This window comes from Pholis gunnellus, assembly GCF_910591455.1.
Source record: "Pholis gunnellus genome assembly, chromosome: 15".
Lineage (NCBI taxonomy): Eukaryota > Metazoa > Chordata > Actinopteri > Perciformes > Pholidae > Pholis > Pholis gunnellus.
In genome coordinates this window covers 16,517,360-16,539,054 of record NC_136542.1, presented here as the reverse complement: position 1 = coordinate 16,539,054, position 21,695 = coordinate 16,517,360, and the positions used below count along the sequence as shown (strand labels likewise).

Here is a 21,695-nt window from a genome sequence, read left to right as displayed (position 1 = left end):
CAGCTGTTTGTCTATTAACCAAGTAACAGACACAATCCAGCGCCCAGCTCAGCCGATAGTACACGGTAGATGGCTTCATACACATTTTGGGTTTGAGGTCTGGTTTGAGATTAAATCTTTACGGCAACAGTTTCTCAAAATCTCTTCCCAAAAGACATTTTTTTGTGGTGCTGATATCTAGCACATGGGTCTCCACCAAGAAGCGCGTGAGCTACCGTCACCGAGTGGCTCATTAATTAAAGCTTCAAAGCATCTTTTGAAAAAGTCACTTTGTAAACCTCTTTCAATTTCTATCCAATCAAATTCACAGACTCCTGACACAAAGTGAACATTTGTCAATCAGCTGTCAATTCAACGAGTTTTGTTACTTTCCGGGTGGGATTAATCAGTGACGGAGTAACATTAGGCCATGTGAGCATACTGACTAATGACCACAGAAGACATACTCCATTTCTATCTAATAACAGACGGCTGCTTTTCTTGAATGATTGTAAATGACGGGTGTGAGTCTCATTTGCTGTGTAAGCGTGTTAAAAGTTGTAACACCACTTCTTCAGGGTCTTCTCATGGAACTTTCTGGCTGCTAGCAGTCTACAAAGAGACCAGCCTCTGTTCCCCAAACTGAAGACTGAGGCTTGGTTTAGAGGCACACCTCCTAACAAAACACTAAGAGTACTTTGTCTACGGCAAAATTGTAATAGAGGAGATGACTTAAACGTTGATAAAGGACCATACAGTGAGACACAAATGATGTTTGCTAATAGCCACAGAGAATAAACGTAACCCGCCCGCTATCACAAATCAGATATGCTGATTTCAGCAGTGTGTGTTTGACATCTGGGCGTTCTGGTTGAACTGATAGGAAAGGGGATTTAGGGTTTAATCACATACTTCAGGGACTACACATTCATGTTTAATGCTGACTCAGCTGTGACGATTCAGACAGTCACAGATTGTTGAATTTGCAGCTTTTGCAAATCTCATTCTGTCACTGCTGGATAAGAAAGAAGAGACTTCATTTTCTGCCTGTGGTGCAGTGCACAGCTGTTCAATGATCAAACACACCGTCTCCTCTCTGGTACACTCCAGGTGTCTGTTTTAGGCTGATAAGGTGGGTGCTACTTTTCTTTATTCCTAAAGAGGAAACTTTTCTGCACACAAGAGACAAACATTTGATATCCGTGGAGCAGCTTGAAGGAGGGCGGTGCTCCTGAACAGGATGTCAATGCTCTGAGTTAATGAAATGCATTGGCGAAGAACCTCGACCCGCGTTGCTGATGATAGTTCAGTGTAACAAAGAACACTGTAATTATAAAGAGTCTCTGAGGTATTCATGGTCAGGGCCAGCACTAAGGTCGCTGTGAGCTGCCGTCAGTGCTTTTACAGAGAACAATAGACGACAATAATATGAAATGAAAAGGCTATTTCAATGAATTCATGAGTTTTATGACTCAGACTTGCACAGTACCTAATGCTTGTTATTTTTACTCTGTTGTTGTGACTTGAGGAGTTTATTCATGCCCAAACTGAAACCCTACTATTGATCACCACTTTAATGAAAATGTCTCTTCTCCTGCAATCCCCAACGCCTGTCTCTCTCGCTCGACCACACGCTCTCTATGCACTTGGCTGATTGTATTTACTGGACGAACATAACTCTTTACTGGCCACAGGCCATCGGGAAATCCTAATGACGTCAAAGGTTCCGTGTGATTGGCCGGAGCGTTAACGGCATGATGCGTATCAGACAGAACGTAATTGAAAACATTGTTACTATATTCAAAGTGCAACATTGCAATCTTTTGTGATGGGTTTATTGCTCAATGCATCGTAACGAAACACACTCGCATGTTGGTCAGGCAGGCACGGCGCAGAAGGAATGTTCCGCCATGGAAATTAGACCCAGGGTTCACCAGCACAATCACACCGCCAGTAACAGCTCAGACCCGTGTTTTGGCTCGTGAAGCACGACAGTTGGAGATGGGGCTATCACTTGAACATTGCTATTTAAACTCAGCAACAATTACAGAAGTGAAAATATGACTGCATGCTTTGTGAAACTCATTCTGAAATAAATAACATCACTTTTTTTGATTCGTAATATTTCACATTCTGTGTTCATAACACAAACAAAGTGTCATGACAAACAAATGAATGTGTACAATGTTACATGTTCCCTACAGAATCCTAGTATTCAAATAAACCCTGAAATAAATAGAGATAGATGTGAGGTGCAAGAACACACACACACACACACACCTGAGCTTCGTGCTGGCGGCCCTCTACGCTCCACTCCCCTGAGGGGCTGTAGAAGGACTCCAGCTTCTGCTTCATGATCATCAGCCACTTCTCTACGTTCAGCAGGCTGTCGTGGAAGTTCTCGTGGTCTGCGATACTCTCCTCGCTCTCGTGCACCTTCACCTGCAAACACAAGACAAGAGGTCAGCTGGTCAGTCATTGGTATTGGCAACATCTGAGACATCTGTCATTATGTGAAAAGTAACTTTCCATTCCATTATTGTTTTGCAGCTCAACTGCTACGACACCAATATCAATCCTTGGAGTTTGTGTAATTGTTTAATAGTAACATATTAATGTGCTCGGTCACTTTTGACAAAAATTAAGCCCCTTTTCAACCGCAGGAACTTAGGTTATAAGGATGTGATGATCACAGTAACATCTGCTCACAATACGTTTGTCGTGTGCATTTGCATTATCGGGTTAACCTTGATCTCCTCACATGTGTAACTTGAGAAAGCCGTCTGGCTTCCTTTCATGCATATTTTGATGATATAGTAAATAATGTTTTGGCCAGGATAAACATGACATTGAATTTTCATATTTTCATATTTTATTTTATTTATTATATTTTCACCCTTTGCTCAGTCGAGTATTACCAGCTTGTAAAGTCACCTGCTGCTGTTGGAAACAAGGTTGATGAGAGAGACTGAACCAAAGCAGTAACGTTTCAAGACTACGAGCTAAAAGATAGTTTATGTTGTTTCATCACAATGAGCGAGCACTTACCCGACACTACACAGCCATTTGGTCCATTGTTAACATAAATAGATGGATTGGTGTCTTACCCTGGCTGCCTTGTGCAGGTGTTTCCACTCAGCGTAGAGCCTCTCCAACTGAGTCCTGTTGCTCTGACTGGACGAGACCAGAGTCTCCAGCACTGTGATGTGGGCCTCACAGTCCTCCAGGTCCTTCAGGATCACCTGAGGACACACAGGACACACAGCGGGACGAAGTGTTGGTTCACTTATAAAAAAATATATCTAATCTACATATTTAGTATGATATTGCAGTACAGTCTTTCATAATGAATGAATGAATCAATCACTTTGACAACACTAAAAGCAGCGATTTCCTAACTTAAGTGAGATGAAGATCTGTGAAGAGGATGTGAGTCGACTCTTTCACAGACTAAAGATCAAGAAGGCACCGGGCCCAGGCGGTGTGTCCCCCTCCTGCCTGAAAGTCTGTGCTGACCAGCCAGCCCCCCTCTTCACACAGATCTTCAACCGATCACTGGAGCTGTGTGAAGTCCCCTCATGCTTCTAACGCTCCACGATCATCCCGGCCCCCAAGAAATCCTCCATCACAGGATTAAATGACTACAGGCCTGTCTCCCTGACGTCTGTGGTCATGAAATCCTTTGAGAAACTGGTGTTGACCCACCTGAAGAACATCACAGGGCCCCTGCTGGACCCCCTGTAGTTTGCCTACCATGCAAACAGGTCGGTAGATGATGCAGTCAACATAGGACTGCACTACATGCTGCAACACCTCGACTCCCCAGGGACATATGCAAGGGTTTGTGGACTTCACCTCTGCGTTCAACACCATCATCCCAGCAATACTCAAACCCAAACTCTCCCAGCTCACTGTGCCAGCCTCCACCTGTCACTGGATCACTAACTTCCTGACTGACAGGACGCAGCAGGTGAGGCTGGGAAAGATCTGTACTTCCTGAGCTGGCGCAGGAAGTACAACCTCTTCTGGGCCTTTTTCCTTTTGCCTCAGGAGCTGCTGATCCTGTTTTACTCCACCATCATCCAGTCTGTTCTCTGTTCTTATATCACTGTGTGGTTTGGATCGGCCACCAAACAGGACAGGAACAGACTACAACGGACTGTCAGGTCTGCTGAGAGGATCATTGGTTCCAGCCTGCCCTCCATCCTGGACTTGTTCACCTCCAGAGTCAGGAAGCGGGCTGGAAAGATCACTGCAGACCCTCCACACCCTGGACACAAGCTGTTCAACTCCTCCCCTCTGTGTGTGTATATATATATATACATACATACATACACTTTTTTGGGGGGATATATTTGTTCTTGTTTATTGTAAAATAGTGTTTGTACATTGAGAGCGGAGTGGAAACCGGAGCCAAATTGCATGTATGCGTACACATACATGGCCAATAAAGCTGATTGTGATGAACTGATGACTGCCTGAAGGTAGCCAAACACATTACTACACTACCGCATGGGTTCACAAGTGGCTGCTAGGATAAGTGTAATTGATATGATAAATATGACAAAGCTGACACAGAAAACACTGAGTCATTTTCGGATCTCTGCACTGCAGCTATCATCTGTAACTTCTGAGAAGTTGCATGGCACGTGATCTGAATCTGCAGGAGGCGACAATAAAACTGCGCTCAGACCATCTGGTGCTCCGGCTGACAATTTGAGCGGACTCTGATTTGGCCGGGCTCTAGTCTGGGATTAAACTCACCCTGAACTGGTCTGACTGGCTTTTCTTGGCCAGGATGTCAGGCTGGAGGCCGTCGGCTGCCATCAGTTGGTCCCGGAGAGCGGCCAGCTTGGAGCGAATCAGATCATGGGAGTCGCCAAAGTCCTTGGTTCTTGAGATTAAGCCCTGAGAGAGGGGGAGATGAATCGTTAAGAGGGCTTTTACACAGCCAGTCATGAGCACGTCCTCTTTGTTTAAACCTCCTCCATAATAACATGAGGTCTGCACAAGGAGCTCAGGCTTTCTAAACTATTCTCATATCCTTCAAATGCTATTTTGGAATTATATTTGAAATTGAATTTGATAACTTTGATTTACAGCGCTGATAATGTGTAATTATTGAGTGTGTGTGTGTGTGTGTGTGTAGGCGTGTGTGTGTTTCACCTTATGGACATAACACCGCAGCTGTGTTTCCATTCACGGTTCTTTTATGCACATTATGAAGTATCGCATTACAAGCGCAAAACATTTGCTAAAACTTCCTCAATTGAGCAAAACATTTTTTACGCTTTACACGTTCAAACTGAAGATGCAGTGAAGCCAAATGGATGACAGCAGCATGTTAGTACCTGCAGCCTGCTCTTGCTCTGCAGCAGCTGAGTGTGCAGCAGCTCCCTGTTCCGGATGGCGGCACTCAGCTCGCCCTGCAGGCTGTCGGACCCCTCGGGGCCGAACACCGAGTCCAGCAGGTCGCCCTTCACCTGCAGCAGGCAGAGACGCTCCTGCAGCTGGACACCGGCCTTCAGCAGACGCTAGAATCGGAGGAGGTCATTGGAGAGCACATGAAGTCTGCTGTTATTAAATTTATACTCAGGCCACCCCTGTTTAAAGGCTCCACACTGCTGAGGGGCTGCCACAAAGAGGGTGCAATATGAATATTAGTGCATTTCATTTACAGATCAAATCTATAGAGTGCCATGTCATTCAATATAAAATATATAAATATGTACACAAATAAATATAATCCTGAAATAAATGAGGCAATATAGTTAAATAAATAAAAAGTTTTCAAAGGACTCATTTTATTTAATTCAGGGAACTTACTATTATTTCATAAATCCATTTATTTATTTCAGGGGGAAAATAAAAGAAAATAAATAAAAGTCCTCTGAAATATATAAAAGTAGTAACAAAATAATAAAATAAACGTTTTTATTTATTTATTGAACTATATTAACTCATATATTCATATTCACATTTATTTATATATGTATTGCCTCCTTTTTTATTTCATTTAAATATTCATGTATTTATTAAATATTGAATAAAATGTTATTCCATACAAATCCCCATAGCTACTCACACGCTGCCACAGTACACAAGCTTTGACTTTGACATTTCTTTTACATGTAGACTTGAAACTAGAGCGTTATACATCTTTCTGATCTTTTTTTAGGAGTACGTAAATGTGTGGGCAGCAGGAAAGCAGAATTCCACGTTTTGAGCTTTTTCTTTTCCTTCTCCTCGGTGACCCTTGGAAGCACATTGCCTCCTGGCAGGTACTGATTGACATTGTTCATCCTCATGGTTTTATGTGATTGGGTAACAGAGTGAGCACGAGAGAGAGGCCGTACCTCTGAACAGCTTTCTGTCAGAGCTCCTGCTGTGTTCACATTAGCCTGAAGACCAATTCAAGCGACTTTGTGAGGGAGGAAATGAAGTGCAGAAACTCCCTGACATCACATTCGATAGCTGTCTCACAGTTTTACTGAATATGGATGAGTGGCAACCACTGGCATTCTGTATTCTGTGTAGTTTAGAAAGAGCTGGAGCACATTGGAAGGATGTTTGATTTATAATTAGAGTCACAGCTGCAGGTCTCTTATGTGACTTTACTCCTCTATATTTGATGCTGTATTAATTAATGCTCTGAGTGTTGTCGTTCAAGTTCATGACGACTTGAGAATGAATAGGGTGAACTTGTTAAGAAGTAGTTGTTTTTTTGTCGAGATACATGTGTTTAGGTTGTGTGTGTGTGTGTGTGTGTGTGCAGAGTCCTGAAACAGATGAGATTGATAGACATACAGAACTCCTTGCTTTTCATGGTTTTGCCTTCAGCCGTAGTTACAGTGAGAGATGCAAGCTGCAAACAGCTGTGTGTCTACTCGCCTCCCCCAGCTGATTTTAGAGGATCGTTAAATAAATCAAAAATATATTTGTTTTTCAGGTTGATATCTATGCCAAAATAGGCTATATATCATGATTTATTGGGAGAAACCAAGCAATGCTATGTCAGGCTGCTGAGATCGAACCATCTCGATAGTAATTCTATAGTATAAATCTTTGGCACCTCTCGCATTAGACATTACACATGCATTATAATTATTTAAAAAAAACATCAATCATAGCCACATTAAGGAAAAGTGTGTGTGTTTTACCTCTATGCTCTGGACCAGCATGGCGATGTGGGAGAAGTCAGTGACCTCAGCGGAGGCCTCCACAACCTGAGAGACCCTGTGGCTCCACTGTGCGTAGACCAGCAGCGGGTCCTGGAGAATGTTTCTCAGCCCCGACTCGGACTCTGAACACAGCCTCGTCGCTCTGCATTTCACACTGTTACGTGAGCACACAAATGTACGACAGAGAACTTTACTATGGAATTACAAAACTGACCTACAAGGCTGTGGTTAGGATATCGTACATTGTAATATGTGAGAAATAATAATAAACCAAAAGAATGTACCAAAGGAAAACAAAAGTAAATCATTACACAGTGAGAGACTTCAATATTCTGCGTCAAGTCTCCCCACAGGTGCCATCAGGTTCTCTTTACGATCACAATGGTGGGGCGCATCAATCCTACATCAGTCAATAACATTCAACCTCTAGAATAATGCTGAACGTACATAGAAGCTGACATTTATAATGTCCATCCATAGGATCCAGGGTATTCCAGATGTCCCTCTGCCCAGCATTGTTTTCTAGCTCCCTCCAGGAGGATCCCGAGGTAACTCCAGGCCAGATGAGATAATCCCTCAAGTGTGTTCTGGGTCTGCCCCGGGGGCTCTTACCAGTTGGATGTGCACGAATAATCAACTAAAGGGAGGCGTCCAGGTGTCAGATGCCAAACTCGCCCTTTTAATGCCAAAGAGCAGCGGCTCTACTCCGAGCTCCCTCTGGTGTGTGAGATCCTCACCCCATCTCTGAGCCCAGCCCCCCTACGGAGGAAGCTCTTCTATCAGCGATGTCATTCTTTCGGTCTTTCGGAAGACGTTGCTGTGAGAGTAACGTCTGCATACGTTGCACGTAAGCAGCAGAAAATGGAATGAATGCATGGATGGACAACTAACTAGATTCACTAAAATGATTTCTCTGAATGATTTCTACAATTCCCACTACAACACAGCTCTTTCCAGGAAACGCAACAAATTATTCCGAAACTATTTGGAAATAAAGTACACATTTAATGAAAAGGGTTGTTTTTCTTCACTGGACTTGATTTTAGTCGTTTTCACTAAAACACCACTTGAACATAATGACCTCCCAGCACAGGGAACACATGGCGCAACACACTCGAGTCTGAGTTTGAAATATCCAAAACTAGAGCACTCCATTAAGCCTCGCACATCTCTGAAAGTAGCACTAAAAGCTAAGTAGGACATCCTGCTGCAGGGAAATACAATTCAGATGTGTAAAATTATATTTTGAGTCATTTATATCGTTAAAATGCACGAGAAGCACGAGTAATGACCTCATTCTGTTGACACGTTGCGACTGGATATCGTTATCAGGTAGTGTTTGGGGGAAATGTCGTTTTAAGTTGAAAACATTTCCTACTTCGTAAAATATTTCCTCAACCTTTTTATCTTCTTTTGAAAACTACGTTGTTTGCTTTGGCTTGTGGTCTTCTCTGCTTTCCTCGACCACATTTTCAGGTGCATCCTGCCACCAACTGTGAATTTGCATAAACGTGGGCCAGTGCCCATTGGATCCAGACCGTTTGTTAACTAGGTCTTGGTTTACCTGACCCTGGTTTGTGTCATTTTCTGCTGAGTACAGGTTGCACAGAGTACTTAAAATTGTATGTATTTCTTCAGTTGATTGTGTAGGATTCCCTGCTGAGTCTTTGATAACTGGGATGGTTGTTTTATTTGAGTTGTAAGGTATTTACTAGTTTTATTGGTGTACTCAAATTCTTCATGTGTATCCGAAATTCACATTTGCACAGATATATTTCCTATTTTAGAATTAGCGACACACAAGTAGATAAACGAGGACGTTTTAAGATATTATGTGGCCTACATGTGGTCCACAAGGTTTTGTCTTTCAGGGTTTTTCAATAGCGGTAAGCGTCCTGTCACATACCTTTGATGTTCTTTGACAACAGCCAGGACATCATCAGAGAGGTGCCGCGAGTCCTCTGAGAACCTGAAGAGCTCCTTGAGCTGAGCCTTGAGTAGCTCCACTTGGGACTCCTCCCCTGCCAGAGTATTCCTCACGCCCTGCAAGATACACGTATGGAACACAAGCAAAGTGAGCACAAGCCACAGCAGCAGCAGCAGCAGCAGCAGCAAACTTCAAGGTTGCACACTCGCTAAGCTCCTGTTTGATGTAGTGGTGTAACGGACCATTATCAATCCCCCCTCACGGTTCGGCACATGTGAACCAATGATTAATGACACAGTTTAACGTTAACCATCACAGTGTGAAATAAAGTTTCACTAATGATCGTTATCATCTGATATTCAGTAAAACGTGTGATCAGGACATCGGCATTCATGCTTTCTTTTCACTGATCCCTGATAATGTTACATTGTAAACAACCAATTCCATTTTGAAATTGACAGAAGAGCTAGTAACGTTAGCAGCACCGGTAACGGCTAATGAACGGAGATTCCGTTCAGTTACATTATGATGTGTTCAGGCTCTGTTCAGGGAAAATGAATAAATGAATTAAAGCTGCAAGCAGCATTGATCGGGCCCTCGCATGTTGACGCATGTCGAGGGTTCTGGCAGGACTCTGGTTGACGCGGCCATGCATTTCTGTGACCATCATACACCTCGTGCACGAGTTAAATGGTATTTCATGTGTCGACCAATGGCGTAGCCAGGTCATTTTATGGGGTCAGATCAGTCTCAATGATTGAAAATGCACACAGAATGACTCACAAATGCACACAGAAAGTCTCACAAATGCACGCAGAACGATTCACAAATACATTCCAATGCACACATAAATAAATTACGATTTATATAAATGTAAAAAGATACAAGAATACACTTTGAATTGTGACAAATATGTAACTCAACAAAAATCGCTAATTTAGGCCTTTTACTTGGGGTGACTACAAGGCTAACAGTGGGGGGGTAACCATCTTGGAATGATCTTGGTCTTCCTATGCATGAATGCAGCATGACGCCAAATAGTTCTAGACGTTTTGTTTATCAGCTCCAGAAATAAAATCCCAGAATGCACAATAAAAAGCTGTCATCTTTGCACTGTAATGGTCATTTTTCACGTAGTATATATTTCTACTTACGTAGTATATATTTCTACTCAGTATATTGTATTCATGCATAAGTAATTTTGCTCTGAACTTTGTTGAACTTCACCGTGTCTCTGTTGTGCAGAAGAAGAATCCTCCCTCTCTGTTCACAAAGATAACTAACTGTGTTGTATGAGAATGTTCCAGCACCAAGGCCTTTGGGCCGCTGGGTTTGGTTGCTAACCGTTTGTTTTCAGTCTGAGACCAACATGTCTGTAACATCGGCCATCGGCCCCACCTTTGCTCATTCTGTATAAAGAAAGCTTGTTCACTTGTTTCTTGGTTCTTCCTCACTGAGACTGTACGCATTCTGTTGTGACGATTGAACCTTCTCTGCGCAGAGAATAAAGACTTAAAAGACGACCTGGTTTTCGGTATTATGTATTTCAGCAGTAAAAGACTCACGCAAAGCGGGTAGAGGAATATTTTCCACCACAGCACTTTGCACATCAGAAACAGCAGCATCAGTACACTTCCAATGGACCCTTTTCACACCTTCCTGTGTTTCAATGCCACACCGATGTAAACAGCATACACTGTTAACATATAAATAGTCATATCAAATAAATGCATGTAGTGCAAACAAGGCATTTTCAGCTTTAAGCTGCTCCTCCACCTTCGTTGTATTTGTCATCTTGGTGGATATTTTGACTTACATAGCAAGAGGAGCAACAGGTGCCGCTAACAAAAGCAACAATGGCTCTGTCTCATTTAGACGTGCCAGTCAACGAAATGCACAATACCAAAGCCCTGGAAATGGCTCATAGTAAATAGAATGCGAACATTACTGATGTCACTTCACGGTGGACAGAATGACACAGCTGCAGATAATTACGACAAGTAAGTTTGCTTCAGGTGTGTCAAGGACAAAAGCACCGACCGTGTTATCATTGGCCGTCGGCTAACCGGCAGAGTTAAATGAAGCGTAGCCATAATGATGTTTATCAGCTGCGGCCGTGATTAGCTGGCGATGACACACCTGTGAAAAGAGTGTGTCTGAAAAGCACAGCTGTGCTAATGTGAAAAACTCCATTCTTTCCAGCAACTGACATGTGCTCTCATGAATTATTAAACACACTTATTCAATAAAAGCACACCACTGTATCTTCTTTAAGGTTAGGACCCTTACTGGAGAATGTCCTATAACTGTTTGGCATTTCTATCCATTACCACTTTATGCAAATTCTCAGGAGTAGAATATCTCAGCTCAAATATAGATAAACCGTGAGGTGTTTACAATCCATTTCACGTCTGAGACTAAAATTAAAAACAGTGAGGTGACAGCCTGTCTAGATTGCAGCAGATGAGTCCACCGGATCGTTAAGCATTCCAGTCACACCCAACCGAAGCAGCTCCACAGGTCCACAGGAGCTGAAAGATTCTCTTTGAACTGTGAATTCTCTGTCTCCTGCCGATTCTGCCCTTTATCCATCACACGGTGCAAACGTGTGTCTGAAAACGTACGAAAGCTCAATTCTATGGAGACAATGCTTGTCACGTTCATGCCCACTTTTCTGCCAAACAATGCTGCTTATCAATCCACAGGCAGACAAAGAGATGGATGGTTGTCGCAGTGGTAGAAATAGTAATCTGACTGGGATTGTGCCACACCTCTCTGAGAGGCACTCATTCAGTGGATCCACTAAAGTGATAGAGCAGCTTCACTGACAGCCAGGAAGGTGAGATAGGTTGTAAAATATACTGTGATGGAGAAAAAGAATCCAGTCGAGAGTCATCATGTCAGGGCACGTAGGTAGTATCAGCTCTGAGAGGGACTAGAGGAGCAATGATGTTTATGTGAAGAGAAGAGGTACAGAAAGAAGATATCAACATGACAGAAAAAGAAAATGAATGTGTGCAACCACAGAGAAGAATGGATAATAGAAAGGAAGAGATGTGGGAGGACAGATGGAGTGCAAATACATTTGGTATCCTGGAAATGAGCAAAGATTCAAACCTACAGCTACGTATCAACTCTCAGTCCCTTTGTTTCTAAATGTGTCCGTAGCACCATACCAAACTATCAAGTACTGAACATGGCAACTGGGGATATCCTGCAAGAGTCCTCTAGTAGTGAGAAAGCCAATAAATCCTTATTGATATAATAATTAATTAATAAAAAAAAGTAATTTATTTATTTATTCTTATTTATCAATTATATTTTGTAGTGTTAAGCGGAATCTGCAAAGTAGCTAAAGCTCTCAGATAAATGTAGCAGAGTCAAAAGTATTTGCCACGAAGATGTAGAAAGTAGTAGGAAATAGAAATACTTCAACCAGCAGTGTGGAACCTTTGTCGCCCCCTCTGGCAGTGAGAGTAATTACACAAACACTGTCGACGTGTGCTTATGGTGCAATGGTGTTTGTCATGTGCATGAAAACAAAACCGCAGACAGGGGATGTAACATGTGAGTGGCTGGATGAAAGAAGAGATAACTACATTCTCGTGTTTAGAAAAAGTCAGGACTAATGGACGCAGCATATTCTGTTACTAATACAGTTCAAATGAGAAAGCCAAAATACAGATGGGGGAAGGGGAGAAATTAGATTTCTGACCTTTTGCGTGTATACAAGGCTTTACAGTAACCAGGATACTAGGGATTTTTGATTTCAACATTTAGTTCAGCACTGACAGCACTGACAGCTGTAAAGATCATCAGATCATTGGTTTAAAGCCCAGACAACATTCTTCTTTCGACAGTGAGACTACATGATATCAAGTGTGATATTCTTTTGGAATCTACCACACTAAGGCCATATGGTTCAATCTAAATCAGTTCGCTGAGCCTTGTTTTGCTGGGGGGGGGGGGGGAGTCTGGTTGTGGCAGTCTCTAAATCCTCTGCAGCCAATAAACTGTATTTTTCTGTCAACAACGTACGATTACGTACGATTATCTGTGCAACCTGATGTAAGCGGGAGTAAACCGTCATATCGCCCTACCCTACCAAGAGGAGCAGTACAGTTTTGTGTTGTACTTTACGTTAAACAGTTTGCTGTATAACATACATTTGACAAAATCTGAAAAAAGTAGTAAAGGGCAGCCAATTATAACAAAACTAGTGCAGGAAGAGTTGCTGCATACTTCTAAATTGTTCTAATCGAACTAAATCAGTACTGTTGCAATATAGGTTCCATTCCAGTGTCAGCATTGTTTGAAAGAAAATGACCATCCATCTTGGCTTGTATTGAGTTCAACCAAGTGGCAACCTTCAGGTCTGAAAAGTGAAGCCAATGCAGAAGTGCCTTAAAGCTGCATTCTCTCTAGTGTCCACCAGGGGGTGACTCCTCTGGTTGTATAGAAGTCTATGAGAAAATGACTCTACTTCTCTCTTGATTTATTACCTCAGTAAACATTGTAAACATGAGTTTATGGTCTCAATCTCTAGTTTCAAGTCTTCTTCAATACAGCATGATGTTCATTTAGTAAATGATGGTCCATTTAGAGTCAAACAGACCATAAAGCAGGGTATGCTTTAGGGCGGGGCTACGGCTTGCATCTAGAAAACTTCCACTAAACTTTATAAGACGGCAGATATGTTTAAAAAACCGTACCGTGTATTTCCTCCACTGGCCCTCCATCTGCTCCTCGGTCCGGTCAGTGCGATCCCTAGCCTCACGGCCCTCCTCCAGTTCCTGGTCCAGCCCCTGCAGCAGCACCCTGAGCTGGCCGATGTCTTCTCCCAGCCGCTGGCATCTGGCCATGTACTGACTGTGGGAGTCCAGGCTGGAGCGCAGGCCCTCCTCAGACTCACACAGGCCCTGCCTCAGCCTCTGCCAGCCCAGCCTCAGCTCCTCGGCCTCCTCCATCACCATCTCCGCCCCAGAGGGAGAGGTGTTGCCCCTCACCGCCTCTGCCACTCCCTCGATATGCTGCAGGGTCTTCTCCTCGCCGGCGACACTGTCATCCAGAGCCTGACACGGGGGCAGAAGAAGAAGCATTACAATTCATGTGTTGGCTTGGATTCCAAAGGTACAGGTGGAAAAAATATATTCGACTTGGTTTCAAATCAAAAGAAGTATTTCTCTATAACATGAAGTACTTGTGACTTGTGAGGATAGTTGTGTCTACTTTTCATTTGGTTGGTACTTTTAGTTCATAAAAGTACATTTTACACAGCATATTTACTCAAACTATTACAGGTTTGTTTATTCAGTCTCACCTGTAAGGCTTTGAGCTTGTTCTCGGAGGTATCCTCCCTCTCCATTAGATCAGTGAGCTCCTTGGTCTTTGACAGCAGCCAGGACTGGAACCTCTGAACGCAGCCTTGGTATGTCTGGTGCTCCTCAGCGATCTTCTGAAGCAGCGACAGACGCTCCTAGCGCAGCAGGAGACATTTTAGCAGACCTTTCAACACACATTACAGACTTCACACGTGGGTATCTGAGCGTGAATACGAATTAGTATTCTCCTGTGAGACTGAGAGCTGTTGTCTGTTACTACATGATGCTTGAGAGGGCGACTGTGGTGAAGTGGATAGCAGGGCCGTCTTTCAATCGGCGGTTCGATCCCCGGCTCAGGCTCCACTAGTCGCATGTCGTTGTGTCCTTGAGCAAGACACTTTATCCCAAAATAGCTCCCGTAGCTGTGCCTACGGTGTAGAAATATGATGGAATCTGTAGGTCGCTTTGGATGAAAGCATCTGCTAAATGACTGTAATGTGATGTAATGAGCTGTCTGGAGAAGGAAGAGGAAGAGCCGTCTCATTGTGTGGCAGCTGGCATGTATTTGATCATGTTGACTAATCCAGCAATATCTCTACTCTGAATGAAATTGATTAAACAGTAAACTGTTCGCTCCCTTTGCAGATTCAATATAGACACAGAATGAATATCAAATGTATTTACTGTTGTGTGGCTGAGGGATACGCTCATACAAAGAGTAAAGTACAGAAGGAGCGAACATGAATTACAGTTTGAAATGCTTGCTGTGGGATGTAAATTAAGCCAAGGGATCACTGATTTGTGGGCACATACTGTACACTCACTTTGATTCAAACATAATGCAAATCCCACAAACAGCCTCTCCCACACCATCATCAGTGAAAAAACATTTCATCCTTTGAACCTCACCGCCACAATCCCTGTTCCCTTCCATCCCTCGCAAAACCTAGTCAACATGTGTACTGTGTGTGTGTGTGTGTGTGTGTGTGTGTGTGTGTGTGTGTGTGTGTGTGTGTGTGTGTGTGTGGTGGAAGCCAAGAATGAGAGCTGAACAAAAGCCACTGGCATTTCATCTGCAAGCGTTTATCAAGCTCCGTGCTTCCTGTTACAAAGACACAGTTCCTCATTCTAACCAGAGGACCCACATGCTTTCACTGCATGGCTCATTTTCTTTTTCTTCTACCAGTGTGTTTACTTTATTCATGTACTTGTCTTTTCTCCTCATGTGCTTAAAGTATTATTCCACACACAGTGTACCAGCTGACCTGTGTGCATTTTTTACATAAACCACCAGCTTTGCATTAGCATGAGCAGAGCTGCCACAGACTGGGTGCAAGGCTCTGACCGAACTTGTGCAAGAGTGCAAGACCCCGATCACTGATATGCACGAGCATTAAACCACTAGAACGACTTAGTTGAGCCAAAGTCAAGTCCAAGACCTGGTGCAGTTGAGTCTGAGGCAAGACTAAGTCCTGTTCAAGACATAAGCTCGAGCACACAGCTCATTCCGGTTAATGCAGGCAAAATGCATAACAGATAACAGACGAGTTGTAACGAAGGTATAAATAGCAAACGTGGCAAAGTTAAAAGTAGATTACTGGCCCATAATAAAATACTCATTTGCATACTCGTACTACTACTACAGCTACTACAGCAGCCGTCAACGAGACGTGAACAAATTAGAATCGATGTTGGAATTGAGTTGGAACTTGGTTCCAAAGTCAAGCAAAATAACTACGGCTGGGCCATATGGTGAGATTATCCAACCGGCAACCACCAACAACTGGCAAGTGGTGATATATTCATGCAGGTGTGTGTGTGTGTGTGTGTGTGTGTGTGTGTGTGTGTGTGTGTGACGGGCTTTACACATGAAAACACAGACTGTGTGAACACTAAATTTGTAGTCAGGAACATCTCTAGTCTGCTCTCATGTTTACATTTGATGGCAGTACTGTAGGAGATGGACTCACGATGCATGAAAGTCACTTTGCTTGTTTGATTTGCAGCAAACACACATCTGTTGGCTCTGAGCGTACGCACACCTTCCATGTAGGTATGCAATAGGATGTACTGCAGTAGAGTCTGACCCCACACACACAAGCGCCTCACCTCAGCTCTGTCTCTGACATCGTTGTAGGCCTCCTGCAGCCTCTCCTGGGCCTGGGGCGCCACGCTGGGGTCCTGGGTTCTGTTGTGCAGTGCGGCGGCCTCGTCCAGCAGCCTCTCCAGGAGCACCGCCTGGCTGTGGATGTCGCTCACCACCACCCTCTGCTGGTCCACCTGCCAGAGCTTCTCCTTCAGCCCCAACTGCAGCTCCACCACGACGTCCAGGCCGCGCTGCCGGCTCGTCAGCCACAGCTCAAACTCCTCGTAGGCCTTCAAGTACTCGCCCCAGTGGAGCCACACCCACTCTATGCGACTGGGTGTGAGGTGAGACACATGAAGAAGAGTTAGCCTGTAGCACGGAAACATGGCCCCCACCGTCCCATTCCCCCTCAGGTGAACACTGTCTCTGTCACCAATGTTAGCTTTGCTTACACTGTGAGTGCCAATAGCGCCGTTGGCTCAGCCATCGCTATGTTGAGCCGTGTGGAGGCAATAAATACGATCTATTTTTCTAATTTACCAACTTTAAAGACAATCGTAGTTTAGTTTACGAATCACGACACACACACACACACACACACAGTCCACCTGAGGTGTGCAGTGAGTAGGGCAGCACCTGTGACAGTGGATGATATAGGTGCTGGTCTCCTCCCACAGGCCTTTCATGTCTTTGAGCTTAGCGTGGGTGTCGTTTCTCAGCTCTTCGTCTCCGCTCTGCAAAAGGTTCTCAGCTGCCACCAGCGTCATGTCCACCTTCACAAGACCCTCATGCTGCGAGTGATGGATCTTCTACACATTCAGTAGAGCACAACATAAAAAGCATCATCAAACCTCTCATGTGGTACAGTGACTGGGAGCAGCTTTCTCTCACAACGTGCATCATTACTGCTAATACGTCTCAAAATGAAGACCACATTATCTGTCACTCTTCCTGCCTAGCATCTTTGACACGAGAGAACATTTTTAGCATTTTCATCATGTATGCTGCTCACATTTCTCCTAAAGAAGATCATTAAAGTGTCATCTTCTATGAACCAAAGAAATCCCAGAAAACCCATTTATTTCAATTGTCAGACCTTTTAAAGATTACATATAAGTATATTGAAGTATTGTATTCAGCATTGTTTTATTCACCTTCTCATGACTGAGGACAGCGTCACATGATTTCTACTACTACTAGAATGTAAGTAGACATTGGTCCCTAATAAAGGATCCCACAAACACTGGAGTCTACTGACAGAGTACTAAAGTGGCAGCAGGGGTCAGAAGTGAAGGGTCAGGAAGTATCTCACCTCCGTTTCCCGGAGTCGGCCCTCCAGGGCGTCACGGGGTCCCTGGGTGTTGTCATTGGCCTTCAGCCTCTCCTGGACGGCCCGCATCCAGGAGAGGGCCGCTTCCAGGCTCTCCGTGAACTCCTGCTGCTCCTGCTGCGTCATGGCCAGTCCTCGGGCTGAAGAGAAGAACAGAAGTAAGCGTCTGTGTCAGCAGGCCAGTCAAGAAACAAAAAAGCCTGTGTTAGAAACTGGGAGCGTGGAATTTGAAAAGACATTGGCGTTTACAAAGTAGGCGGGGCCTAATAAAGAGTTCATCATGGTAGCATCATGGGACATGTAGGATCCAGTGTTAAGTGGAGCTTGTCCCATGCCAGGGATGAACAATGTGAACACATATGGGTTGAAGCAGGATATTTCATTCCATAAAAACATACTTCCAACCATTCGTTCCAGCCCTAGTTCTGCATATGATTTGGATTGTGACATTTGAAGATAAGACAATAGCCATGATGCAGTGATATTGTTGCACCAAGCACACACAGACTTTGAAATAGGAGCATAGTTTGAACAGAGGAGACATTGCTATTAAATAGATTGATTTTAATATCTTAAATGAAAAGTTTACACTATTTCATTCTTTTTAAAAAATCTGCCTCTCGCGTGTCCCCCGAAAAAAAGCAACTCTCTCTCTCTCTCACTAGAAATCACAAGAAGAATTTTACAAAACTGTGTGTTTGTGTGATAAAAAACCAGCAGGCACACTTTGTTGTGACTGATCATGCAACTCTACCACACGGTCTGGAAACCCCCTGGCCCAAGGCATGTATTTGTGTCCATCTCCTGTGTATACTGGATATTACATTTCATACTTTTGGAAGAAATTGAAATAACTTGTCCTCTTGTCTTGTTATGTACATTTTTCAAGAACATGGTAATGGCACAATTCCAGGAATTCCTGACTGCATAGAGAGCAGTAAGATGAAACTCAGTGTGCCTTGGGACAGAGGCAGAGGTGACGCTAGTAAAGAGTCTGCAGTCAGATGTATGGGAGGAGCACAAAGAGCGACCGCATCATTTCTTAGAGGGAAAATAAAACATTCTCCTCGTGACTCATTCCTCCCAGCACCGCGACATTCCTTCTGTCTGCTCGTTTTGCCTCAGACTCTTGAAACTTGGTCATATGAGGAACTCCTTTTTCTCAGTGAAACACAACAAAACAGTTCGTTTTGTTGTCTATATAATATATATAAGTATACTTCAAAATCAAAATGTCTCATGCTCATACTTTCTAGTTGTTTTTTAATGTTTTCATTTGTAATAGTCTAGTTTAAACAGTCTATCATTTTCTCTTTTGGAATTCACGAGCACCTATGTAGAACTTCTACTTGCCTTTCTCTCTGTCACGCTCTCTCTCTCTTTCTCTTTGAACTCCTTGAACAAACTCACATATGGTCTACATGTTTGTAACACCTGTACAAACAGAAGAAACGCTGTAAACATGCGCCATGACAGCTTACAGTCCTCTCCATCTGAGAAGAGTAAAGTTAATCTTTGTTTGAATTGTATTGTAGCGACCGTTGCAGTCTGTTTATGCACAGTGAAGCCCCTCCCCCCTCACTTTGACAGCTCGTGCAGTAAACTCGCGCATTAACACAAACCTTAATCCAGTTCACTCACACGTGCCACCGTCAGCGGTCATATTCACTCTGTTTGCTTGTCATGCAAACTGCGGTTACCGTGCCCGTTTTTCACTAAAGTCTAATAGTTTAAACATGGAACTTCAGTCTGTTATTAACGACCTATATGCTATGCTAATTCAAGGCTGAAGAGTCAACGTAACTGGTTTACGGTGAATATCCCAAAAGACGGTCTATACCACAGACCCGTATCTCCACAGCTCATTATAGTCCAGTAACTTAATATAAGCACGAGAGGCTCCACGGAGTTCCCACGTACAGATGGAGATAGGCCTATCGTTAAGCTAGCCGAACAACGGTGCAGTTCTATTGGTCAAGTACGGCTCGATAGGAATAAAAACACTTACGGCTTTGTGTTCATCAGGTGAGAGCTGCCTCTACGGTGAACGCTGTCCTGCTGTATTGTGTACAGTGAAGTTGTGGCACAGGAAGTAGAGCCGAGGCACTGGGGGCTGGAGTCATCGCACACTTTCATGCTGCCTTCAATGACTCCTTGTAAAATACAGTACGACCCGACATTACAACAGAAACAAGCTTCGATTATTACTAAAAAAAAAAAATCTTTCGGTGTACGGGGAAAGAGCAACGTACACAGAAACGATCTAAACACAGTACAATGCGTTTCACGTGCAATAAAAATAACAACCACTTAACAATAACACTGAAGTGATGCAACAAGGGCGCTGTGGATGTACATTACTGTAACACTGCAAATAATGGATTAAACGGTACGTTATTATCCTTTTAAAACTAAATATGATGATAAATAAATAATGAAAGAAACACTTTAAAAAGATATAGCACCTTTAGGCCTATAATACTCAGAAATTCTGGGCTACCCTAAGGTATGGTATTTTCCAATTATTGGGGGATTTCACATGTTTTACCACAAATTATTCTTATTAAGGATTTATAAATACATAGAAGGCTTAATATTTTTCCTGTCATGTATTGTGAATTGATTGATGTATTCCCCTAAAACAATGACCGTTACAGGCTCAAGTCAATGATAGCCATTAAAGAAGCTTCCTCCAAAATAAGACACACACACATATATATGTGTAATATATATATGTATATACAATTTGTTATCGGTTACAACTTGTGTTTGTCCTCATAAATAAATAAATCTGTGCGTTACTAAACATCTACAGTATATCCGATAGGGAAGGTTCTGCTGGAAACTATGTAATGAGGTTGTAATAGCAACCAGACATCCATGGCTTCTTATCTTACAATTTAGCCTCCTGACAAGGAGGGAAAGAAAGATGCGAGTGCTTCTTGCTATGGGACCACAATGGCTTTAATTAAGCACATTTATTCATCGAAAACATGCAGAACAGCTCTTTTTAAATCAACTTTCAACTCATACTGTACTTCAGTATTTCTGACAGTTCCCTTCAAACTCACTCGTAGTGTAAAGCAGTGTTACCCGCAGCACATGAACTCATCAGCGGACCAGCTTGAACCAGAGGAAGGAACAAATCCAGGGCAGCTGTTGACTCAGAGCCTCGCATGACACAGATTCAAACTGCAGGCCGCGTCTCAGAGGTCTGTTCCTATTGGAAGAAAGAACAGTGACCACCCAGTTTCCATTCAGTCTATCAGTATTCATCCGGGGTTTGAATTTGAAATACACAGTAAATACTTGATGAAGAAAAACGTTTAGATTACCATTGACAACATTCTACAATAAGGGATATTAATGGATTACCTATCAATTTGCAGTCCTTGACAACCTTCTATAAATATATTAAACCACAGTTGAATTGCTTTCATTTAGTATTACGTTAAATGTATTCACCAAATTATGTCTGCCTGCTAACAGGCCAAGAACTGGATCCCACTCACAGATGTTTGGCTACAAAGCTAATATTAACAACCAGTTACAGTCCAGTTCAGTTGCACTATGCGGTAGGTAACCAGCTTTTATTTACCTTCTTCCTAGTTGGAGTTGAAAATGCGGATTTACTCAAATTCAGTGGTGGTGAAAGTATTCAGATCCTTTACTTCAGCAAAGTAAGTCCACACTGTAAAAATACTCTGTCACAAGTAAAAGTCCTGCATTGACATTTAAGTAAAAGTATGTAAGTAAAATCAGGAAAGTATAGTAGAAAAATGGCCACTGTGATTGTAGACAGTGGATTGTAAAATATATTGCATCATAAGATTATTATTACTCATGCATTCATGTAAAAGCAGGTCTTTTC

The 21,695-nt window shown here is 43.0% G+C and overlaps 1 protein-coding gene across 1 annotated transcript in view; it reads right to left on the bottom strand.

Moving 5' to 3' along the window:
* Positions 1 to 19,905, bottom strand: part of syne3 (spectrin repeat containing, nuclear envelope family member 3) — a 34,086-nt gene extending 14,181 nt beyond the window's left edge. The window contains exons 1-12 of the mRNA XM_079175271.1: positions 19,833 to 19,905; positions 17,807 to 17,964; positions 17,131 to 17,303; positions 16,518 to 16,827; positions 14,408 to 14,563; positions 13,800 to 14,159; positions 9,067 to 9,203; positions 7,140 to 7,314; positions 5,331 to 5,513; positions 4,744 to 4,887; positions 3,087 to 3,221; positions 2,260 to 2,421 (exon numbers count right to left, since the gene is read on the bottom strand). Of these exons, the coding sequence (XP_079031397.1) occupies positions 2,260 to 2,421; positions 3,087 to 3,221; positions 4,744 to 4,887; positions 5,331 to 5,513; positions 7,140 to 7,314; positions 9,067 to 9,203; positions 13,800 to 14,159; positions 14,408 to 14,563; positions 16,518 to 16,827; positions 17,131 to 17,303; positions 17,807 to 17,950 (2,079 nt within the window). The 5' untranslated portion in view covers positions 17,951 to 17,964; positions 19,833 to 19,905. The remainder of the gene's footprint in view (positions 1 to 2,259; positions 2,422 to 3,086; positions 3,222 to 4,743; positions 4,888 to 5,330; positions 5,514 to 7,139; positions 7,315 to 9,066; positions 9,204 to 13,799; positions 14,160 to 14,407; positions 14,564 to 16,517; positions 16,828 to 17,130; positions 17,304 to 17,806; positions 17,965 to 19,832) is intronic.
* Positions 19,906 to 21,695: the final 1,790 nt, after the last annotated feature.